The sequence below is a fragment of the Rhagoletis zephyria genome, unplaced genomic scaffold (genome assembly GCF_001687245.7).
Source record: "Rhagoletis zephyria isolate East Lansing unplaced genomic scaffold, Rhagoletis_zephyria_1.1 Rzeph_scaffold_01040, whole genome shotgun sequence".
In the NCBI taxonomy this organism is placed as follows: Eukaryota; Metazoa; Arthropoda; class Insecta; order Diptera; family Tephritidae; genus Rhagoletis; species Rhagoletis zephyria.
The window spans coordinates 78429-103264 of record NW_016158124.1 but is presented as its reverse complement, the minus strand read 5'-3'; the positions used below and the strand labels follow the sequence as shown (position 1 = coordinate 103264).

Below are 24836 nucleotides of genomic sequence, written 5' to 3'. Positions count from 1 at the left end.
CAGTCCTGAGCATTTCGTTTATTTCTTGTCTCAAGAAAGTCTTCCGCTGCGGTGGTAGACGATATGGTGGCGAAGAAATCGGTAAATGCTCACGCGTATCGATGCTATGTGTGGCAAACGGTGTTGCAAATGTTGACTCTTCGAATACTTCGTTATGTTCGAGCAACAGCTTGTCCAAATCTCTACGCTGTTCAAGCGTGAGTTCGCAACCAGCTATCTGAGTTGGTGGATTCAACTCAAGACAGTTCAAAGGGGAAACATTTTCTTTGCAAAATGGAGGCCCAAACAGACGGGAGGAGTTTTCGGGCGTAGATTCACCAACCGGTACTGAACTTTTGAAAATTTGCTGCACTGAGTGTGGAGAGTAGTCGTTTGAATGTGAGCGTTTCTCTTTTACTGCTGGTCCAAAGTTTCTTTCAGGAGATATTTCTGGGGAAAGGGCATCGTCGATGTTAGTGCCACTCCTCATAACGTAGCGAACGAAGTTTGAGTACTCGTTTACCGCTTTAGTACGAGGCGATAGCCGGTTGCATGTTACCACATGTGCGCCCGCTATGTCTATAGCTGACGGCAGACCACTTACACTTGGCTTGGCGAATTCGAATTTTACCTTGGGCTCGTCTTCGATGTACCAGTAGCGTTGGTCCATGTTCACCACAAAAAGTCCGCTCCAATCAGGGTACGACTCTTCGTAGCATTTGAAAGAGATATCATCCGTATTTTCCGAACTCTATGGCCGATTGTAATGTCGCAAATGGTTGATAACACTTTTTGCGCGGTAGTGCTTCCATCTGCCAACGTGACGTCAGCCATGACATCCTGGAAAACACACCCCTTTTTCCACAATCTTTTCTTCAAGTTTGCGCTGGCAAACGCGCTCTCTTATCTGCACTGACAGGAGGCCGTATATCATATTGAGTTGCACCCCTTCGCTGACGATCTTTCAATTGTGAAAACAACAACCGCTTCTTGCAAATAAAGCTATCGGAGGCTTCGCGCATTTGTTGCTTATGTTCAAAAACACTTAATTAAGTTTTCCAATCAGGCGTTGGAGGAGAAAATGTCGCTCGTTTTAACTCTATGGCGTCGGTGAATGTTGACACGGATTCTTTCAAACCTATCCACCAAGTCGCTGCATAATCCTCGAGTAAAAGTGGCATACCGCGTAGCGCATCAGCATCAGGAATTTTCTCGATGTCTTTGAAGACTGTTATAGCAGCAACAAATTCCTCTACCGCTACTGGATCCCATTGTCCTGTAAAGCGCGACGTGCATTGTGTAAAAGAACCGTTTTTACCGCCGCTGGAAATCGCTTCCAGTATTTGTGAAAATGGTTCGGGCGAGAATGTCGCCATTTTGTGCACGCTTGTCGGTTCGTCGGCGAGATTCGAGGCCACTGTGTTGTGCGCCAATGAAGAGTATGACTTGCCGTTCCTTCAACAAAATGTCATAGGATTGGCCAGTCACACCAATTCCTTAATCTTTTGTAGTGACCGCGACTACGCGTCTTGATGGACCTATCCGATAATGCGGACGAGAGGCGCTAATCTGTGTATACTAAATTGTCTTTATTGAAGTTAGTTGTCTGAAGCAATATTGGACGAACCAACTTAACCGACGCAAAGACGAAAAGTAAAGTTTTACAATGCTAGCACGAGTATTTATAGGCGATCCTTACGATGCTGATCGTCAGTGATGCGTTTTAGAGTTCTCTTATAAGCTAAACAGAGTTGCATTTTACATGACATTACAAGGAGTTTAGACGTAAAACATAGAACCGTATGCTTTCAAGTGATATAAAATACAAGCAATGAATATACATATAAATAGCGGTCGTTACAGCTCATATATTTTCTTAGTACATGCATACATAGATTCCCTTCAAGATCAATGATTTGATGGTATTCATGGGAAAGTTTTTGTAGGTACATTTTACACTTTGAACATAAATGTGTATGCACATATTTTAAGGTACACTTCTTAACAACAAATTTTTTTAAGTTATTATGCAAGGATAAAAGAAACATCCTCTTTGAATTCCGTACTAAAGTTTGACATTTTATTTTTAGTATTTCAAGTGCTTATCACAACTTTACGACTCTGCAGTTTTTACTTTAATGAAACCCCAAGGTTCAATTTTTGCGCAACATTAAAAAAATCAACAAATTTTCGTAAAAATTTCGGGCTTTTAACTAGATTTCCAAGAAAAACACGTTTTGAGAATTCCGTTTGTTCATTTTCTTCGTTAAAACAAATCGCGTTTAGATAATATGACATTGACGGTAAATTCCAGCTACTTTAAACTTGCACTTTATTATACTAAAATCGAAATAGAAAGCTCGAAATTTTTACGAAAGTTTGTCGATTTTTTAATGTTGTTCAAAGATTTAAACTTATTTTCATACAGCTTTTGTTAAGGAATTAACTATATTTTTATAAACAAATAATTAGAATTAAAAAATAATAGAATAAATAGTCAACTCTAGTCAATATATGAGTGTCGTGAAGTTATGATATTTAAGAACATAAAGAATTAACGATGACACTGTTTCTAACTATATGAAGCTGATTTCGACATTTTGTTTTAATAAGATTTAGTATCGAAAATATTCTTTCAAAACTTTCCTAGGAATGTGAGGTTGATAGCACACCTTTTGCTATGTTATAGTGGTTATTTCAAAACCTACAATGGCAAAAACGAGAAGGCGAAGACAAAAATTAACAAAAAATTGCCGCAGTGAGTTTTCAGAGCTACGTATATATTTATAGTATTCATCACAAAATTGTACTAAAAAGTACTGCGTAGTAAACGAAATTGTATCAAAAGAGTACAATTGTACCAAAAATACCAACACTGATGTAGCACAAAGCAGAACACAAATAACTAGGGCTGTGCGATTATTCGATTACTCGAGCAAGTTGGTTAATCAGTTATTCGGTTAATCAATTACTCGAGTAATCAAGATTTTGATTACTCAAAACGATGATTAATCGAGTTACTTGAAATATGATTACTCAAAAAAATTAATTTTGCTCGTTAAAAGAGTTTGCTTTGGAAAATGCTTATTTTCTTTTTTATATTCTGTATATGAAAAAAATATGTATGTATGTATGTATTTCATTTTAATTTTTGAAAACAGAAACGTTTTTTTCAAAGTATCAAGGAACTTCAACTGCTTTATATGTATGTATGTAAAGAGTACTTTGAAATGTTGATTACTCATTTTATTCATAATGTTGATTAATCATAAAGCAAATTACTCAAATATTTTTGTTTTTGGTTAATCAAAATCTTGATTACTCGAGTAACTGAACTTTTGAGTAATCATAATTTCCAATTAATCGAATAATTGAGTTATTTACTTTATAATTAATTAAAATTTTGAATAATCAATTAATCGCACAGCCCTACAAATAATATTAAACTCATTCAAATTATTTTCAGCCTCTCACTCGACCAAATGAGTAAAATCCAGCTGGGTAGACTATACTCGATTGAGACAAAAATTTCCGGNTACTCAAATATTTTTGTTTTTGGTTAATCAAAATCTTGATTACTCGAGTAACTGAACTTTTGAGTAATCATAATTTCCAATTAATCGAATAATTGAGTTATTTACTTTATAATTAATTAAAATTTTGAATAATCAATTAATCGCACAGCCCTACAAATAATATTAAACTCATTCAAATTATTTTCAGCCTCTCACTCGACCAAATGAGTAAAATCCAGCTGGGTAGACTATACTCGATTGAGACAAAAATTGCCGGCACAAATAAGAGTTAGTATATTTTGAGTGTGTTCTTGCTTTGGTGGAAATTACTCTTAGTCATTTTTTGAATAGGTGTAATTACTCATTTGCACTAAATGTTATGGATCATGAATAAGTACACTAATTTTATTAGTACTCAAAGCCGGTCTCTGGTAAATATATAGAAAATTAAATAAGTACATACATACTTATGTTCGTGCTTATATACATACAATAAATGAAAAATTATGCGTTATTCAGTTTTACTTGAACGATGAATAAAACTTTATTCGTTATTTAAAATTACTTGAATGATGAATAAAAATTTATTCATCATTCGAAAGTGCTTGAATGAAGCATGAAAATTTAATCGTTATTTGAAATTACTTGAATGATGAATAAAAATTTATTCATCACTCGAAATTGCATGAATGATGAATAAAAATTTATTCATCATTCGCAAGTGCTTGAATGAAGAATAAAATTTTATTCGTCATTTGGAATTACTTGAATGATGAATAAAAATTTATTCATTAAATCTTCGGTGAAATTTTTTTCTTAATAAATAAAGCGAGGTTCCATGGGAAACTGAACCTCGGTGCAAAAATTATTTTCTTTATAAAACTAACAAACGTGTGGACAAGAANAAAATTTATTCATCATTCGAAAGTGCTTGAATGAAGAATAAAAATGTATTCGTCATTCAAAATTAGAAAAATTGTGAATAAAATTTTATTTTTTATTTGAATAATAATTCATTCAAAAACGCCCATCCCTGATACATAATAGCCATTCAAATAGTACATATGCATGGCAATGTTTCCAGGTTACTTTTGACAAACCGATAGTTGTATGTATTAACAAGGGGACAGTTTTTTTCTTCATTATGATACAATGATATTGAGGCTACAAAATAGTGATATTTGCAAAACTTGCAATTACTTTAATTCTTNTCCATGGGAAACTGAACCTCGGTGCAAAAATTATTTTCTTTATAAAACTAACAAACGTGTGGACAAGAATATTTGTAAAAATCTTGAATCAACCAAAAAATAGCAAATTAAAGCTTTAAATGCATTTTTATTATCATTTTTTACGTTTTGAAATCAAGTTCTAAGTAATTTTTTTGAGTGAGTTTAAAGTAGGTTGTGTGTGTGCGTGGGCTCGCCCATTACTTATGTAAGTTAACACCAGCGAGAGGTTGATACCCTTCCATAAAGTGCTGACCAGTGTTGCCACAGACAAATTTTTTTCCCTAACAAAACTTCCTACCAAAATCAACCAAAACATTTAGGAAAACTAAAACACAGCTAGTACAATAAAAACAAATTAACTACGTATAACAATTCATTTTACTGTACAGACTTACACAAATATTTGTCTCTTTACACATACATATCGCAAAACCGCTCATCGACCAGTTGCAATACCGCCTAAATCGCCGTTGTGGCAAAAATGAGATTTGGTAACCCTGAGCTCCAGGCATCGAGATTTATGCATAAAAATCGTTAAATCGTTATTAAAATAATAACTAAAGAAAATACCGCCTAATAAGGCAACGCCTTCAAAAATAAACTGTTTTCGCTCTCCTGTAAAATTTGAGTGTCGTAAGATAGGCGGTTTCGCAATTGCGCGATGGGCGGTTTTGCAAAAACATCGACGATATTATTATTATTACGTCTGGGATACACCCGCTGCGACCTTAGAATATCTATTGTTCTTAACCCTAATTGTAATCATTTCAAGCTTATTTGGAGGGCGCCATTATCAAATAAAATTTTGGATGAAGACAATCCTTCCCCAAAGTGTATCAGTCTGATACTTATTTATGATACGTGGGCATTCACATAGAATATGCTCTGGAGTTTCCTCCACCAGCTCACAAAGGGCTAGGGACCATGCAAGTGCGTTTCGGCTTTACGCTTTGCGAGACAGTCAGCTTTCGTTGCCTTTAAACCCTTCATGTCCCGGAACCCCACATAGCGTTACGTATTGTTGGCTTCCAAGTGGTTCAAAAGAGTTTTACAGCTGTCCACAAGCCTGTTGCCCTTTTAAAAGAGTCTAAGGCCTTTAACCTGCCTGAATATCCGACATAATATTAATTTTGGCTCCATTTGTCCTTCTACACATGTAGAAAGATAATGGCTTTAGAACCTCCAATATGACCCCGAAGATCCCAAATTTTCTTGCTGATCATATTAGACAGTCATAGTGCGCTCCTGCAGGCCTCTTTCAAATAGGATAGACAAAGGAAAACCCCTGTAATGACACCAAGGTCATCCGTTGGACATCCTGTAATGGCCACGCGGAGCAGTCGGTGCAGCTTGCTAAAGGTGAAAACAACCTTTACTTGCGTAGCTTTTGGTCACCAGGCCAGTGCCGCATATGTGACAACGGGTCTTGCTACCATATTCAAAGATCAATAGGTTAGTTTTGGTGGTATTCCTCAAGTCTTACAATAAAGTCTCTGTCAGGTGGACAATGGTGGACTTCACCTTTTACGCAAATAACTATTATATTCGCGGAACCTACCAAAGTCAAATCTATCCTACCAACCTACCAAATGGAAAAAAACCTACCAGTTTTGGTAGTAAAAGCCCATGTTTGGCAACACTGGTGATGACACCCCGCTGGTCAACACGCGCATCCGCTTGCCATTTCGTCACAACAAAATCAACAGTAAGCAATTGACTTCTCAGCGAATTGACTTCTCAACAAATTGGCTCTCGATCAACGAAAAGCTACTTCCACTGAAAAGGTGCTGCCGCTAGTCTGCACGCGCATCCGCTTTGTCAGTTCAGTGCAGCGCAAACAGTAGCATAACGACCAACACGAACCATTTCCCACCAAAAGCTGACACCCCATTACGGCTTCAGTTTGGCAACGAGCAACAACAACAATCAACGGACAGCTATTAGTTAGATTTAATATTTAAATAATAAGTTCTGCCCTTGTATTTGGACTTTTTTGTGCGCACTTGTAGTGAAAGGCTGCCGTACATAGTAGGGAAATAAATAATAAATTAAAATCGAGTGTCTCGTGTTTTACTGGCGCAAAATATCCTCATAAAAGGATAAACCGTAAGGGTGGCCGTGGGTTCGGACCCACCCGTGTTTTCAATAATACGTTTCCTAAATAATTTGAAAAAAAAACTGGAAAGGAACAAAGTGGACAATTGCTAATATAAGCAAATAATTAAAAAACCGAAAAGTGGACAATTGCTAATATAAGCAAATAATTAAAAAAAAACCCGAAAAGGAACAAAGTGGACAATTGCTAATATAAGCAAATAGTTTAAAAAAACCGAAAAGGAACAAAGTGGGCAATTGTTATAAGCAGATAATTAAAAAAAAAAACAAAAAAAAAACTTTATAAATTTAATATTGGAATAGCACGCCAAGCCGAGGCGTCGCCAACGAGGGAACATCCAGGAAACTCCAGATCGCCTCCAACCATCTAAATCATCGTCCAGCCGTCAGTAGCAATCCAGGACATGCTGGTATTTTGTTTGTAAGTCTAAACTAACGTAGCTTAAGACAAAATTGTAAAAATTTAAAAATTTCAAGAAATTATAATTTTTTTGTAAACGTATATTGAAATAGTTTCGATTTTGTAAAATGGACACACAGACAGTTCAGGCTTTATTAACCGCGGCAATCCGTGCCGCCACGAAACAAATGAAGCGAGAGTTTGAGTCCACAGTTGGGGGATTGACCCAGAGGCTTAGGGTGTTAGAGCTGCCTCCTGCAGTTGTTGAATATAGGGAGATAGTGGTAAACCCAGCCGCCGCAAGGTGCGAGGCAACGCTGGATGTAGTGAAATCCCTTCCTGAGTTCAATGGGGACCAGGCAAGATACGTATCCTGGAGACAAGCGGCATTTGCTGCCTACAAATTGTTTGAGCCTTATGATTGCAGTTCCCGTCACTACCAGGCAGTAGCAATCATAAGGAATAGGGTCGTAGGAAGGGCTGATTTAGTTCTGTCTTCACTCAATACAGTCCTGACCTTTAAGGCCATTATAGCTAGGCTTGACCTTACGTACGCCGACAAGAGACCGGCCCATCTCATTGAGCAAGAGATGGCAACGTTGAGGCAAGGCCGAATGACGGTCACACAATTTTATGATAAGGTTGAGAAGAAGCTAACGCTTATAATCAACAAGACCATCATGGTGAACGAAGGCAATACGGAGCTAATAAGTTCCCTTAGCCAGAAGTACAGACAGGATGCCCTAAGGATATTCATATCAGGGCTGCAGCGACCAATGTGCGACATTCTGTTCTCGTCTAGGCCAAAGGACATGCCTTCAGCTTTGGCGCTGGCGCAGGAGTTACAATCCAACCACCAGCGCACGGCATTTGCGAACACTTTAGCCACCTATACGGAACGTCAGAATCACTTTAATTCACCCCATTACAAATAAATCTCCCAGCAAACGCAAGGACAGAACGGACCCGTGCCCATGGAGGTTGATGCCTCAACGTCCCGGTTTGTACTAAACAAACCGAACCACCAATTTCCTACCAATAGGATGCAGGGTACATCTAACCGACTCCCAAGGACATCGTACGACCAGAGACCTTTACTGAACTATAGTAAACCTGCCCTAAATGCAAATACTAACGCACAGGGATCTTCAAGACCAGCAGGTCTTAACTTCCAAGATAAAGCAGTAAAAAGACAAATAGGTTAGGACAGGCAGCCAATAGCAAAGGTTCAAAGAATTAATAGCTTAGCGCAGCAAGTCGATCCTCAAGCAAAGGACCATGACGAAAGGACCTACGATAACCACTATTAATATTTATACTTACGATCAATACGACGATACAGAAACCAATTTTGGTTACGACGAGGACGAGCTAGGAACTTCAGATGAAGTTAATTTTTTAGAGGACAATCCCTCCTCCCTTACATTTCAAGGACACTAGGAGGGGTAAAGCTTAAAATCTTGATCGAACTTAGATGTTTTGAAGGGAATAAAACCCACAAAGACCCCATTTTCTGTTCAATCTATTCACGGCTAAATTAAGATCACTTCAGAATGTCTCGTGAATGTCCTCGGCAGAACCACCCCTTTCTTTATGCTACCTTACCTTAATAGCTTTGTCGGAATAATTGGTTACGACCTCTTAATGAAAACAAATGCGACGATCGACGTAAAGAGGGGAATTTTACACTATGATGGCAAAGAGGAAAAGCTTCTTTACCTTTATTCAGTGAAACTAAATCATCTTGCGGTTGACAATACAACCATTCCCCCGGAACTCAGCGATAATTTCTCAGGTATGATTCAAGATCAGTCAGGTGTGTTCGCGGACCCCACAACACCATTGCCTTATAACACCGATGTCGTTGCTACCATTAGGACTACAGATAATGAGCCCGTTTATTCAAAGGCTTACCCATATCCAATGGCAGCAACCGAATTTAGGAATAAGGAAATAGGGAATCTGCTTAACGATGGCATTATTCAGCCTTCACGATCACCGTACAATATGGGTGGTCGACAAGAAAGGAGTTGCTGAAAACGGCGAACGTAAAATGCGTCTAGTAGTTGATTTCAGGAAATTGAACGAGAAAACNGGTACATCTAACCGACTCCCAAGGACATCGTACGACCAGAGACCTTTACTGAACTATAGTAAACCTGCCCTAAATGCAAATACTAACGCACAGGGATCTTCAAGACCAGCAGGTCTTAACTTCCAAGATAAAGCAGTAAAAAGACAAATAGGTTAGGACAGGCAGCCAATAGCAAAGGTTCAAAGAATTAATAGCTTAGCGCAGCAAGTCGATCCTCAAGCAAAGGACCATGACGAAAGGACCTACGATAACCACTATTAATATTAGTACTTACGATCAATACGACGATACAGAAACCAATTTTGGTTACGACGAGGACGAGCTAGGAACTTCAGATGAAGTTAATTTTTTAGAGGACAATCCCTCCTCCCTTACATTTCAAGGACACTAGGAGGGGTAAAGCTTAAAATCTTGATCGAACTTAGATGTTTTGAAGGGAATAAAACCCACAAAGACCCCATTTTCTGTTCAATCTATTCACGGCTAAATTAAGATCACTTCAGAATGTCTCGTGAATGTCCTCGGCAGAACCACCCCTTTCTTTATGCTACCTTACCTTAATAGCTTTGTCGGAATAATTGGTTACGACCTCTTAATGAAAACAAATGCGACGATCGACGTAAAGAGGGGAATTTTACACTATGATGGCAAAGAGGAAAAGCTTCTTTACCTTTATTCAGTGAAACTAAATCATCTTGCGGTTGACAATACAACCATTCCCCCGGAACTCAGCGATAATTTCTCAGGTATGATTCAAGATCAGTCAGGTGTGTTCGCGGACCCCACAACACCATTGCCTTATAACACCGATGTCGTTGCTACCATTAGGACTACAGATAATGAGCCCGTTTATTCAAAGGCTTACCCATATCCAATGGCAGCAACCGAATTTAGGAATAAGGAAATAGGGAATCTGCTTAACGATGGCATTATTCAGCCTTCACGATCACCGTACAATAACCCAATATGGGTGGTCGACAAGAAAGGAGTTGCTGAAAACGGCGAACGTAAAATGCGTCTAGTAGTTGATTTCAGGAAATTGAACGAGAAAACTACTAGTGATAGTCAGTCATTTTAGCCAACCTAGGCCATTCGTCCTACTTCACTACACTAGACCTAAAATCAGGATTCCACCAGATCAAATTGGCTGAACGTGATAAAGAGCAAACCGCATTTTCGGTAAATAACGGAAAATACGAGTTTTGCCGACTCTCANATCTTTTAAGTTAAATTTCAGCTTTTAAAATAGAGTTCTCAAATAGGCGGCGTTGACTTACCTTTTTTTGTTTGTTTTCATATGTTAATGCTTTAATAAATGCAATTTCTATTTGAATGTATTGTCAGGAATGTATTCCAAGTACCATTAAGTATTTTAAAAACAAAAAAATTTTGACTTTCGTCCAGCTAGATGTGCTATCCGAACCACTTTGTGCCGTCTTGTCACAAGGCGGAAGACCCATTATGATGATTTCTCGAACATTGTCCAGTACAGAGGAGGACCATGCAACGAATGAACGAGAACTATTAGCTATAGTGTGGGCCCTGCAAAAGCTGCGAAACTACCTTTATGGAGTCAGAAAACTTAATATTTTCACTGACCATCAGCCATTAATTTTTGCCATATCAGATAAGAACTCAAACGCAAAAATGAAAAGGTGGAAGGCCTTTGTAGAGGAATTCTCTCCCCGATTTTTTTATAAACCAGGAAAGGAGAATTTCGTCGCAGATGCACTATCTAGGCAGTTTATGAACAACTTTAATGAGGACGACGCGTTGAGTTGTCTCACAAATCACAGTGAGGAATCCCTCACGCGAACCATACCGACGGTGCAAAACCCAATAAACTGCTTTAGAAACCAACTAATTCTCGACTCGGGGACGACGGCAAGAAAACTACTAAAATTTTTCTCAAACACAGGTCCGACACGAAATTACATTTTCTTCGCAGGACGACATATTCGACCTGCTAAAGACGGCTGTAAACCCCAACGGGATAGTTTGCGAACTGCCAGTATTAGGACAGATCCAGGATAAACTAATTAAAATGTTCCCATCCGTCAAGTTCCGTCATACAATGACGTCATAGACGTCACTAACAAAAGCGACCAAGTCGAAATTCTTGCTACTCAGCACAACCGGGCTCATAGCTCAGCACGGGGAAACACTTTGCAGGTTTTGAAGGCCTTTTTTTTCCAAACCCCAAACCCTACAATAGGGATTACCAATACCCGCATAACCCGGTGAAATCCTGCATTTCGATATATATTCAATAGATAGGTGCCACTTCCTAATTTGTATCGATAAATTTTCCAAATTTGCCATAGTTTCACCTACTAATTCTAGATCGATAATAGATGTGAAAGGACCAACGATGCAAGCTTTGAATTTTTTCAAAGGGACATCAACGGTAGTATTTGATAACGAGAAATCTTTTAATTCCGAAACAATCAAATCTCTTCTAAGGGATCATTTCGGGATAAACACATTCACGACACCTCCATACCATAGCAGTTCTAACGGACAAATCGAGCGTTTCCACAGCACTCTAACGGAGATTGCGCGCTGTATTAAATTAGCGCAAGGAACAAGCGATACCACCGATATAGTCTTGCTTGCTACAGTAAAATACAATAGCTCAGTTCATTTTGTCAAGAAATAAAAACCAATAGAAGTTATCAGTTCGATTCCAGATAGTCTGAAAAAAGAAATTAAGACTCGAATGACAGGACATAGAACTCTGCAGATGTAATGAAAATAAAATAACTAAATTATTCCAGCCTGGTGATACGGTTTTTGTCAAAACTAACAAACGCATTGGTAATAAATTTTCCAAGGTTTATGTGGAAAAAACGGTGGCAAAGGATTTAGGGACCACTGTATTGATTGGTAACACACGTGTTCACAAAAGTAATCTTAGGTGACATTTTTCATTACAGGTTACTGATATTCTACCGCGGCTGCTAGACTATTCGTATTCTAATTATAAACCGATATCTGACGGACTGGTTGCTACCTTTACGGGATACGACTACCTAACCCACCAAACGAACCTAACCGTATTCGAAAAAATTGTCGAAGAAACAAACAACTACGGTGAGCTTTTTCCACATACGCACATAAAGAAACTGCTACAACTTGACTCGGACCAAATTACAAATCTTTTAGGAGTACTAAGAATTCACCACCGACATTCTCGTAGTCTGAAATTTATTGGCACCGCCCTTAAGTATATTGCAGGAACCCCAGATTTCGATGATTTTCACGAGGTCAACAAAAAAGAAGAAAGATTTATAGATGCAAATAAGCAGCAGATTAAAATAAATTCAGAGTTGCAAATCCAGATCATTAAACTAACGAGAACCATAAACCAACTGTTAGCACACACTAAACAAGCAGAAATAGATACGGCTAATTTATTTAACCTTATCTGTAGCAGAAATAGGGCCGCGATTGCCGAACTAAATAACATAGCTCTTTCCATCACGTTAGGGAAACTTAATATTATAAACCCTGTCCTGTTGGATAGCCAAGAAGTCCAGACTATTATCAAGACCGAAAAGGGCTTTGCCATTAGCATTAATGATGTCATTATGAATTCTAAGCTTAAGATACTGCAAAACAACGAGATTGTCGTTTTTGTAATAAAATATCCAAAAATTAAAAATGTATGCAATGTGAGGGCCAAATATCCCTGAGGAATTCGGCCCACATAAATACCCAACACTACACAATAGCAACAGAAGTTCTGGAACACGGAGCCGTTACCCTGCCACTGGAAGCGACACTACCGGAATTTATCATTGTATTTTTGGTATATGTTCTTTATAGAAAACTAGTTTTTACCCGCGGGTTTCACCCCACGACGGAAGGGATTAAAGTGGTCATGTGACTTGTGGTTCCGAAGTTATGGCTGATAAAAAATTCCAAGCCTATGTTAAGTGCTACGAACACTTTTACAAACTCATTTATATATACCTACCGTAGATATGTCTGCATACCAAATGTTATGTTTATGTCACTTTTGGTTCCGAAGCTATAACGCCTTTGGGATTTGCCGCCCCCTTTCACAGTCTCATTTATATATCGATGGCTGAGTGGAAGCTCGACCTATCTCGGGAGCCATTTCGAAAACGCCCTCTCTCTGAAAATTTTTCAACATCGTTCTATCTCAGAAAACTTTTCAAGAACGCCCTACTTCAGAATTTGATTGAAAAACACCCTACCTCAGAATTTGGTTGAATAACGCCCTATCTCAGCTTATTTTCAATGTATTTTCGTTTCAGATAGGGCGTTTTGAACCGAATTCTGAGATAGGGCGTTCTTCAACAAAATTCTGAGAAGAGTATTTTTCAATAAAATTCTGCAATAGGTTGTTTTTCAATAAAATTCTGAAGTAGGGCGTTCTTGAAAAGTTTTCTGAGATAGGGCGTTTTCGAAACGGCTGCCGAGATAGGTCAATCTTCCACTCAGCCATCGATATATACCTTACTATAAGCACCTACCATGACTGACTAAAAATTCTACGCCTATGTTATCTGACACGCCTCCTTTTACAAACTCATTTAGATATATCTTCAGATAAGCATCTACCAGAGATATGTTTGCATATCAAATTTCAAGTTCATTTGACTTGCGGTTCCGAAGTTAGAGGTGATTAAATAATTCACGCCTATTGGAGGTGCCACGCCCCCTTTTCCAATACCGCCAATTTTTCCCCATGAGTATGGAATTAATTTTATTTATCTCGACAGCAAGTTCCAATGCTCTACCACAAATATTTCAAAAGATATACAACATGAAAATTTTAGTTAGTATAGGAGGTGCCACGCCCTCTTTTCCAGTACTGCCCATTTTTCTCTATGCCTATAACCTTCCCGGGGTAAAAGCAAATAAGTGTGCAATGTTTCGTGCGATTCCGTGCCGTGGTTCAGAAGTTATAAGGTAATAAACAAACAGACATTCACATTTATATATATAGATAAGAGATTTAGTTAATAAAGTACGATTTACCGGAGCCCCGAAACTACAAATTTACAATTGCTGGTATTTCAGCTTATCCGAGCCCCAGTTGGTTTGACAATTAATTACCCGGAGGTAGGTGAACACAGTTGCTCTGTTCCTGTATTTTCGGGACTAATACCCGTGAAACTGTTTTTCGAGAAATTAAAAGGCGTCAAACAGCTAAAACAAAATTATTTACTGTATAAATTTAAAATATTAGTTCCTTTGTTTGTAAAATATACACACTGCAGCGTTCTCATAGGTATGAAAATGGTTTGGCTGGTTTATTATATCAGTACATAATATGTATTAAATAATGATCACACGCATCACTTTAATATAACTTCGTGTAATTTGTAACTAAATCCTTTAAAAACCTGAAAATCTGACGAGTAGGAGAACAAACTGTCTCGCTATGAAAACAAAAAATATTAATATGAATACAAACATATTGTACGCATAAAGAATTCGGTTCTGTTTCTAAATAATATCTTCGGGGCCATAATTTTTTTGTGAAAAACTTTGGAAAACTTCCAAGATCATGTGAATTCATTTTAGTAAATAAGTTTATTATTACGTTTAATTTGGAATTGCATTAAGTTTATAATACACTGCGAGATTCGCAGAATTTTCATTACCGCTTAGTCTTTTTAATATTCTAAAAATAAAATTACTCAATGAAAATAAGATAATTTTTTAGCTGACGTGCGTGTGTGCATGTTTGCACACATATGTATACTTGTATGTGCATACATATTTATGTACATGTGTATATTGTAAACACTGCTATATAGTACATACACTTAACACTTTTTATGTATGTACACCTCAATATGCAAGCTGGCTCATGGTCAAAATATTTATGTACACATAAGCATGTGCACTGACGTAGATACTGTTAGAGTTCATTTTTTGGTCAAATATATCGGGAGCGTCTTCAAATTTTAGCTTTACCCAATACAATTTAATTTAACGGCGGCTGTATTAGTTTGTAAATTTGTTAAATCGGAATCAATTCGCATTACATTTAAAACGTTTATATGTAGTTGTGCTAAATTCATATGTACATACGTATGTATATACGTGGTTACTCCTAGCGGGGCAGTGTAATTATTTGTATGAAAAATATTTGCGTGTTATTTACATAGTATATGCAAATAAGATGAGTTCTATTTCCCTTCCTCAATCTATTCCGAGCCGGAGCTCTTATAATTCCTTGGAAAAATCTATTAAATATTTGAGTCTCAACTCACCGCCTTCTAATAAAAAAAAATCATCACGAGTTTCAACTTTATCACAAAATGGAATTTCGAAAATATTAAACAGGAACGGAAGCATAGCCAACAATCACTTTCGCGGAGTCCGTAGGCATTTAATTGAAGATTACGCTACCTCTGCGTGCCATTTAATGACCGTGAGTCTATAAAGGTGTTTTGATATCTGGTATCTTATATTTATACATGTGTATATGGGCGAATCCAGCGAAAAGTCTACCGCGTAAAAAAACATTTAAAGTCATATATCTAACTTATTTATAAGCTGATTTGGCTGCTTTTTATTATGTACTCGGTATGAAAGCAGAAAATTTTTTACCAAAAATGGTCTCGTAAGCTGTCGCGAGCGTCGAGATATTTTGAAAAACAGTATTTATGCTCTTGATTTGTTCAGGGTTCGGATTTGCCTCATTTTAGTCGCTCTCTCGCTCGTTAGTTTGCTTTGAGCTTGCGCAACTCACCGCGCATCAGCCGAGGCTGTTTGCAAACGAGTCTCCGTCAGCGTTGCCACTAGTAATTTTCCCCCCCTACCACTTTTCTTCCCAAATCCGACCAAAATCGTTTACAACCTACCAAATAAATTTCAATTACAAAAAAGCATTCTGAAAGCACTCTATTCATTTAATTAAGATTAAATGTTTCGAATACAAAACATTTCATTACATACATATACGTACTTTGTACATTTTAAAACAAACAAGAAATAAATAAATGCAGATATAGTCTGGCACAGAGATGAGATCATTTAAAATTTCTTGGTTGTATGAATTATAAACATATGCACATGTTATATACCAATAAGTTTAATTTCCACACATAGTGCGGGTCATTTTTGTTTACAAGTTCCTTGCATAATATTATGCTATTGACACTGTCACTCTTAAATTTAATTTTTAATTTTAATTAATTTAGAGCTATGTGGTGATTAACTTATATTAAAAACAAAATTGGCGAGATGGATGAAGCTATTTTCATTTATTCCATTTTTAATAGATAAACTTTTTCCCAAAACATATCAATATCCAGATCGCTGGAAATATCAAGCTCACTAAGCCTCAGTTAATTCCACTGCGTGGTTATTATATCAGGATCGCAATCTATGAGATGGGGAAACTTTAACAAAAGAGGTAAAATTGGTAAATCTTCTTTAGAAACTACCTTAGCTGGCGTCATTATTTGTACAAGTTTTATATCTTCACGCTTGAAATCAAATCTTAAATTTATTTGGTCCAAAAAATCTATGTAAAACTTTAATATCACACACCGTCTTCAAAAGAGTCACAACTCAAAATAATATGTTCGTCAGAAAATGCAAAAAACTATTTCGTAGTCCATGCGAATCATATAGGTGTTTTAAGAAATTATAACAAAAATTTGCTCCAGCTTTTGCTGAAAGGTAAATAAAAGCTCTGTGTACATTTTTAGCGCATCATTTCAAAAATTCCAAATTTTGAGTTGTGACTTTTTTGAAGACGGTGTACGCTATATTGGTTTTATATTCAAGGATTCCAGATCAATTGACATTATTTTTCATAAACATCTCAGCTTTCGTTCCAACAAAAATGTCAGATGTTTTAACATGATTATTTTCATTTCTAAAATCAATTTTAATATGTTACTGATCGCATCTCTTTTAATAAAGTTACTCAAAATTCAGAGATAATGTGCTTTGATAGTTACACATAAGTATGGCAAACGAGAGCTTTCAGCTTGGAACTCTTTGTTAAGATTGTTAATTATGGGGAAAATACACGATAGAAATAAAAAATAGCATTTCGTTTGCATACCGTCTACTTCGTAAAAGCCGGAAATAAAATAAAGTTTCAAGCTATCCCATAGTTAAACTATTCTTAACACAACGCTTTCTAGTGAAAGCCATCATGTTTGAGATATGCCCAAGATTTTGTGGGGTTTTAACAAACAGTAGTCCTTCAGTTCATGTATCCCCTTTGACCTGTGGGAAAATAAGTTATATATGTTACGGCAATGCTTTTCGGCAATTTTTTACAAGCGTAGCCTAGCAAAGGTGAAGTGAGTGGCATGCGCTTTTGATATAAAATAAATCGGTTTGTGCACTCAATAATGTTTTCAGCCCGCCCAAGTCCCCAGCCATAACATTGGCTCCATCAGTGGCCAAACCAATTAGGTTTCTTATTTTTAAAGGCAGGATTGGCAAATGTTTAAAAGGTACAATTGGCAACTATTTATATGCAAAATGATGTTTGAAAAATATATTTTTCAAATTAAGAACTTAAAAACTTAATTCAACCTCCGACCAAAATCTTACTTTGTCGACCAACCTTCTTCTTTTTTGGCGCTGTAACCGCCTAAGCGATTTTGGCCGAGTTCAGCAAAGCACGCCAGTCGTTTCTGTGCTCTCTGACGCCAACTGTGCCAACTGACACCAATTGGAAACGCCAAGTGAAGCCAAGTCCTTCTCCCCCTGATCTTTCCATCGCAGTGGGGGCCTCCCTCTTCCTCTGCTACCACCAGCGGGTTCCGAGTTGAAAACTTTCAGAGTTGGAGCGTCGGTGTCCATTCGAACGACATGACCAAGCCAGCGGAGCCGCTGTATTTTAATTCGCTGCACTATGTCCATATCGTTGTAAAGCTCATACAGCTCATCGTTCCATCGTCTGCGGTACTCGCCGTCGCCAACGCGTAAAGGACCGTAAATCTTCCGCAAAATCTTTCTCTCAAACACCCCAAGAGCCGCCTCATCGGATGTTGTCATTGTCCATGCTTCTGCGCCATATACCAGCACGGGCATGATGAGTGACTTATAGAGCGTGGTTTTCGTACGTCGAGAGAGGACTTTACTCCTGAATTGCCTACTCAGTCCAAAGTAGCACTTGTTGGCAAGAGTGATTCTACGTTGGATTTCAATGCTGACATTATTATCGGTGTTAATGCTGGTTCCCAAGTAAACGAAATTCTCTACTTTCTCGAAATTGTAACTGTCAACAGTGACGTGGGTGCCAAGGCGCGAATGTGCTGACTGTTTGTTTGATGACAGGAGATACTTCGTCTTGTCCTCGTTTACCACCAGACCCATGCGCTTTGCTTCCCTATCCAACTTGGAAAAGGCAGAACAGACTTCGCGGTTTTTGTTACCGATGATGTCGATGTCATCGGCATAAGCCAGCAATTGCACGCTCTTGTAGTAAATTGTTCCTGAGCGGTTCAGTTCTGCAGCTCTTATTATCTTCTCCAACATCAGATTAAAGAAGTCACATGAAAGGGAGTCGCCCTGTCTGAAACCCCGTTTTGTGGCGAACGGCTCGGAGAGGTCTTTTCCAATTCCGACGGAGCTGGTGGTATTGCTCAACGTCATTTTACACAGCCGTATGAGTTTTGAGGGGATGAAAAATTCAGACATAGCGGCGTATAGGCAACTCCTTTTAGTGCTGTCAAAAGCGGCTTTAAAGTCGACAAATAGGTGGTGAGTGTCGATCCTTTTCTCGCGGGTCTTTTCCAAGATTTGGCGTATTGTGAATACCTGGTCTATGGTGGATTTGCCAGGTCTAAAGCCACACTGATAAGGCCCAATCAGTTCATTGACGGTGGGCTTCAGTCTTTCACACAATACGCTCGATAAGACCTTGTAACCTATGCTTAGAAGGCTGATCCCACGGTAGTTTGCGCGAATGGCGGGGTCACCTTTCTTGTGGATTGGGCACAGTTAAATTCCAGTCGTCGGGCATGCGTTCATCTGACCATATTCTGCACAAGAGTTGATGCATGCTCCTTATTAACTCCTCGTCGCCGTACTTGAATAACTCAGCTGGCAGGCTGTCAGCTCCAGCAGCTTTGTTGTTTTTCAGCCGCGTTATTGCTATACGTACCTCGTCATAGTCAGGCGGTGGAATGTCGACTCCGTCATCATCGACTGCGGGCTCGGGTTCTTCTTTTCCACAACTTTCCGTGCAGCTACCATTTAGTAGGGCGGAAAAGTGTTCCCTCCATAATTTATAGTGACGAGCAAAACTGTAACATGGTGTAACACTTTTTACTTCAGCCATCGCTATCTTTCCAAGTTCTAACGACTTTCATACTTTTGTTGTATATTCTTGTTGGCACATCCCTACTCCCTCTCTCATAACGATTTGAAGTCAATACAACAACAATAAAAAAACCAGCAGACAAAAATGTAAATTAAGGCAGATGTTACAGTTTTGCACTCATATATTTTTAAGAACTTTTTAACAATTTTCACGAAAAAAAGAACTACTAACACAATGTTCAGTACTCTTTTGCTTGTTTCAGTTCCTGGATGCGATTTGGCATACCTTATTTGTATCTCTGTAAAAATTCTGGAGGTATATCCTTAGTTTGCTTTCACAGCTCATGTACTCGATTTTACGGACTTAGATACTTCGTAAGCTGTGCTTTTAGTTGTTTTCGCAAGTTCTCAATGAGACTCATATCCGCGGATTGTGGAGGTTATTTCAAAATAGCAAATTTTTGCTTTTGCATCCTGTCTTTGCGAACATATGCAGTATGTTTTGGGTGATTTTTCAGCAGAAACTCTCATTTTTCGACTACATCTTGCAAATTTTGTTGAAATTTGAACAGATGCTGTTCCTTACGCATAATGTGTACTAACAGACCAAGAAAATTTTTGAAATACAACCCCAAACTATTATTGACCGACCACTGTTATTCACAGTTTGCCTTACATGCTGCGCATGGGCTTAATTTGGGTCTTTGACCCAATACCATGTCCGGCCATCTGATTGAAAGCGATTAATTTAGTATTGTCAGACCAAATAACTTTCAATTGAAATTTAAAAATATGTTTGTTGGTGCATTCTGAACGGCCTAGCATATCCCAAGAGGCAACGGTTCGGTTTTCGTGTGATGTAGCAAAATGCTGCCACATGTAATTTGATCAAATTGGTTTTTTCTTCTTTTATTATGCGTTCAATTTGACAATTCTTCACCTCGCTGTCTACTGATTTGCATTCAATTTTAATACCTTAAGCGCTTCTGTAATAGTGGCTGCATCGCTACTTGTTGCTAAGTTCACAAGATATCGTACCGTAATATTTTTTTACAGACTTCCTTTGTCCTTGAGAACACTTAAGGCTATATTTTTTCTCAGTCATAACATTTTCAAGTAGCAAATTCCACAATTTTATGCCACTTTTCGTGCGGTCCCTCCTTTCCGCAGTAAATCTTTTATTTACATTTATGGTTCCTGATTAACTATAATATTTACTGGTGATCACTTCTTCAATAAATTAGAATAGAGAAAAAAGTCGTCTGACTTCCAACTAAGTAAGAGATAACTGTCAATTGCGAAACTGAGAGTGAGTGCAAAACTGTAACATCTGCCTTAATTTACATTTTTGTCTGCTGGGTTTTTTATTGTTGTTGTATTGACTTCAAATCGTTATGAGAGAGGGAGTAGGGATGTACCAACAAGAATATACAACAAAAGAATGAAAGTCGTTAGAACTTGGAAATATGGCGATGGCTGAAATAAAAAGTGTTACAGTTTTGCTCGTCACTGTAAGTACACTCTGGACATCAGTTACTAGGTCGCCACTATTGTTCTTACAGGAGTACGCCCCGGTCTTTAAACCTTCCGTATGTCGCCTAACTCTGGTAAAATTTTCGGGCATTCTTCCTGTCGGCCAGCATTTCAAGTTCTTCTTATTGCGGCAAATACGTCTCGCTTTCCTCTTCAGATCCCTATAGCGGTCCCACATAGCGCGCGTTGCGTCCGATCGCAGCGTGGCCCTGTAGACGGTATCTTTTTTCTCTGCAGCTTCCTGACACTCCTCATCGTACCAGTTGTTCTTTCGGGCTCTCTGAAATCCGACTACTTCTTCGGCGGCGGTACTTAATGAGCGGGAAATGTGGTTCCACTGCTCGCATATGTCGGTTTGTTGAAGAAACATTTTGACCTCACCGGTACTTCTCCGCTAACGCTTGATGGAACAGATATTAAATATAAAAATAATGTAACAAACTTAGGATATAGAATAAACTCAAGATTAACGTGCGTTGACCACACCAAGTACTTAGTTAACAAAATTTACAACATTCTTAGAAAGCTATATCATGATGCCTACCAGTTACCTCAACAGACTAAATTAAAAATCGTTAAGGCACTGGTCGTTCCGCACATCTCATATGCAGAACTTATATACTGCAACCTTGACGCTGCATCACTTCAGAAGTTGCAAGTTGTTTTAAACAATGCGGCACGTTTCGTATTTGAAAAAAGAAAGTATGACCATATCTCGTACTATTCTAAACAGATTCTTGGCAGTGACCTAACTATTGTAGTATGAACAAGTTGCGTACGGTTGGATTTCTTCATAAGATAATTTAATCCCAAAAACCATCTTACCTCTATAAAATATTAAACTAGGTCAGTGTCCAAGAACATTAAATCTTATTGTTCCAAAATATGAATACCTTGCCTCAGAGCGCATGTTTTTTGTTAGCACTAGAAAGTTATGGAATTCTTTACCACTTGATATTAAACGCATAAGGTATGCAAGGTGTTTTAAAATGGCAGTTTTAAATTTTCTTTATTTCCTGAACGTTTTCAATAAATAATTAATTCATCTATCCTTCTATACTAAGCAAAATTAGTTGATTAGTTTATAAGTTAAAACTTAATGTATTCAGTTGAAATGTTATTACCTGAAGATGTGCTACTAAAAGACTTAGTCTTACTATGTACAAAACTCTCATATTAATAAATTGAAATTGAATTGAATTGAATCTGCTTGCCTCAAAAAAAATTGCCATTTTTAGCCGACTTTGCCATTTGCCTTGTTTTCTTAAAATTCAAATACCTACATATATATGTTTCCATTTTTGACTAAGCTACCCAAAATCTGCTACAGATGGCTACTAGCCTTATCGCGGAGAAAATTTTCATGTCAGGCAGGTTTATAAAAAATTGAGGCCCATTTCGCTTATTTTTATTTTCAAACGAATATATTTTTTCTAATGGCCAAAATTCTAAAAATCGAAGGCCAACTTGAATTAAAAGAACCAACACTGAAATACGTCAAAATGAAAGTAAAAGAGCACAAATTTCTATACATAGCAAAACTCTCTAGGAAGACAATAGGTTTGTTCGTCGAAAATCCAGCTAAAATTATCACTCAAAATATCAGATAGTAAAAAAAAGTCTCCCCAATTCTCTCTCAAGTAGATAAACTTGCAAGTTTCCCTGCCAACTAGTGTCCATGGTTGCATTTCAAACATAAGAAATTTTTATAGAATTTTTAAAATCCTTTCAGGGGCAAAAACAAGGATCTACATGTATATTTATTGCTATTCCGACTTTTTTCAACATACGTTTCAATTTCTTTGTCGTAGTAACTGTCGGGTTTCCTATATCGACTCTGGTCGAGATTGCATTCCGAGTACGTTTCAAATCATTGGAGTTAACTAAATTAATTAAGTAAGCAAGTATTTACTTAATTTTTTCATTTTAAAATCGCTCAAGTTTGTAAATTTTTAAATATGAAGAACCTGTTTATTCAAATTATCGTCGACAAAAAATGCAACCATGTGCCTTATCATGTTTTTCCTAATTGCAAATTCTTGCTGGCAAAATTTTTTCCAGCTTGAATTTGCAACTTCTCTCCAGGAACTAGTATTTCTACTTATCATTTATTTAAATAAAACGTGTGAAATTTAGTTGAAACAGTTTAGCCGTTTTCAGGCGGTTTTTTTTGTTGCCAACTTAGCCGGTTGGTCCACAAAGTTCTGGCAACACTGATGAGGGCAGAGCTAATAAGATACTGGTTTGCTTACCGCTCTAGTCTTGCGCTGCCCTCGTTTGCGTACTCGCTCGGTGGCTGGCCAGCGCGTGCGCTCGTGCTAAGCGGGGACCAGTGTTGCCGCCATTGGTCTTTTCCGACCAAATTTGGTCGCTTATTTTTAATTTGGTAGGTTGGTCGGTTGAAGTGCAATGGGGTATAGTCGTTACGCTGGGGATGCAGTTACAGTTGCATGGCTATACTCAATCCCGACTCTTGCGTCCTCGTTCGCGGCAACGTGAGCAACCCATGTGCGAGATGCGGTAATCAATCCGAGTGGAGCCTTGGGTCACGGCAGAAAGAGAGGGAGCTTCGGTGGGGCCACTCCGACTTATTCGGTTTAAGGGCTCACTGAAGTCAACAGCGCCTGTTCACCAGTAGGTGCGGCTGCAAGCGGCTCGCTATATAAACGTGTATTTGGTTGCGAAACCACCCCCGTCCCACCAAAGGGTTGTGCGCTGGGCTTGGGACCCGCCAGGTAAAAACCACTTCCAGTGAAGAAGCAAGGCAAAGCCTAGGATGAGACCCCCTTATGATGACGACCACGGCAAACATTTAAAGGATTACGATTTGAGGGCATGCACCTGGAATGTCCGGACCCTTAATGGGGAAGGTGCCTCTGCCCGGGTGGTTGATGTCCTCGTAAGGACAAAAGCTGTAATCACCGCTATCCAAGAAATGCGTTGGACGGGGCAAGGCAAGCAATGTCTGGGGCCTTGCGCCGTCTACTACAGCTGCCATGTAAAGGAGCGCAAATTCGGTGTTGGATTTGTGGTGGGAGAGAGACTCCGTCGCCGAGTACTGTCGTTCACCCCGGTGGACAGGCGTCTAGCCATAATCCGCGTCAAAGCGAGATTCTTCAACATTTCGCCCATCTGCGGCCATGCACCGACGGAAGAGAAGGATGAGGCATCCAAGGATCTCTTCTATGAGCGCTTGGAGCGCACATACGAGCGCTGCCTCCGTCATGATATCAAAATCGTGCTTGGCGACTTCAACGCCAGGGTGGGCAAGGAAGGGATCTTTGGAACCACCGTCGGAAAATTCAGCCTCCACGACGAAACGTCCGACAACGGATTGAGGCTGATCGACTTCGCCAGGGCCCGAAACATGGTAGTATGCAGTACTAGGTTCAAGCATAAAAAGATCCATCAAGCTACGTGGCTGTCTCCGGATCGAAAAACGAGAAACCAAATCGATCATGTTGTGATAGACGGAAGGCACGCTCCAGTGTTTTAGACGTACGCACACTCCGAGGCCCAAACATCGACTCAGACCACTATCTTGTTGCAGCCAAGATACGCACCCGCCTCTGTGCAGCAAAAAATGTGCGCCCAAATATGCAAGGAAAGCTTAACGTCGAAAAGCCGCAATCACAACAGACAGCCAGCGCTTTCGCTAATCGGCTCTCACACCTGCTCTCAGAGAGCAA

General features: G+C 38.6%; 1 protein-coding gene across 2 annotated transcripts in view; it reads left to right on the top strand.

Annotated features, from left to right (window-relative positions):
- The window catches only part of LOC108362575 (protein unc-13 homolog D-like), a 130404-nt gene that overhangs the window by 37184 nt on the left and 68384 nt on the right, over nt 1-24836 (top strand). The window contains exon 1 of one of the 2 annotated variants that reach the window (XM_017615606.1): nt 15324-15751. The exons of the other annotated variant lie outside the window; for it this stretch is intronic. Coding sequence (XP_017471095.1) covers nt 15500-15751 — 252 coding nt within the window. The 5' untranslated portion in view covers nt 15324-15499. Of the gene's footprint in view, nt 1-15323; nt 15752-24836 lie in introns of those variants that run through there. 2 annotated transcript variants of the gene reach the window in all.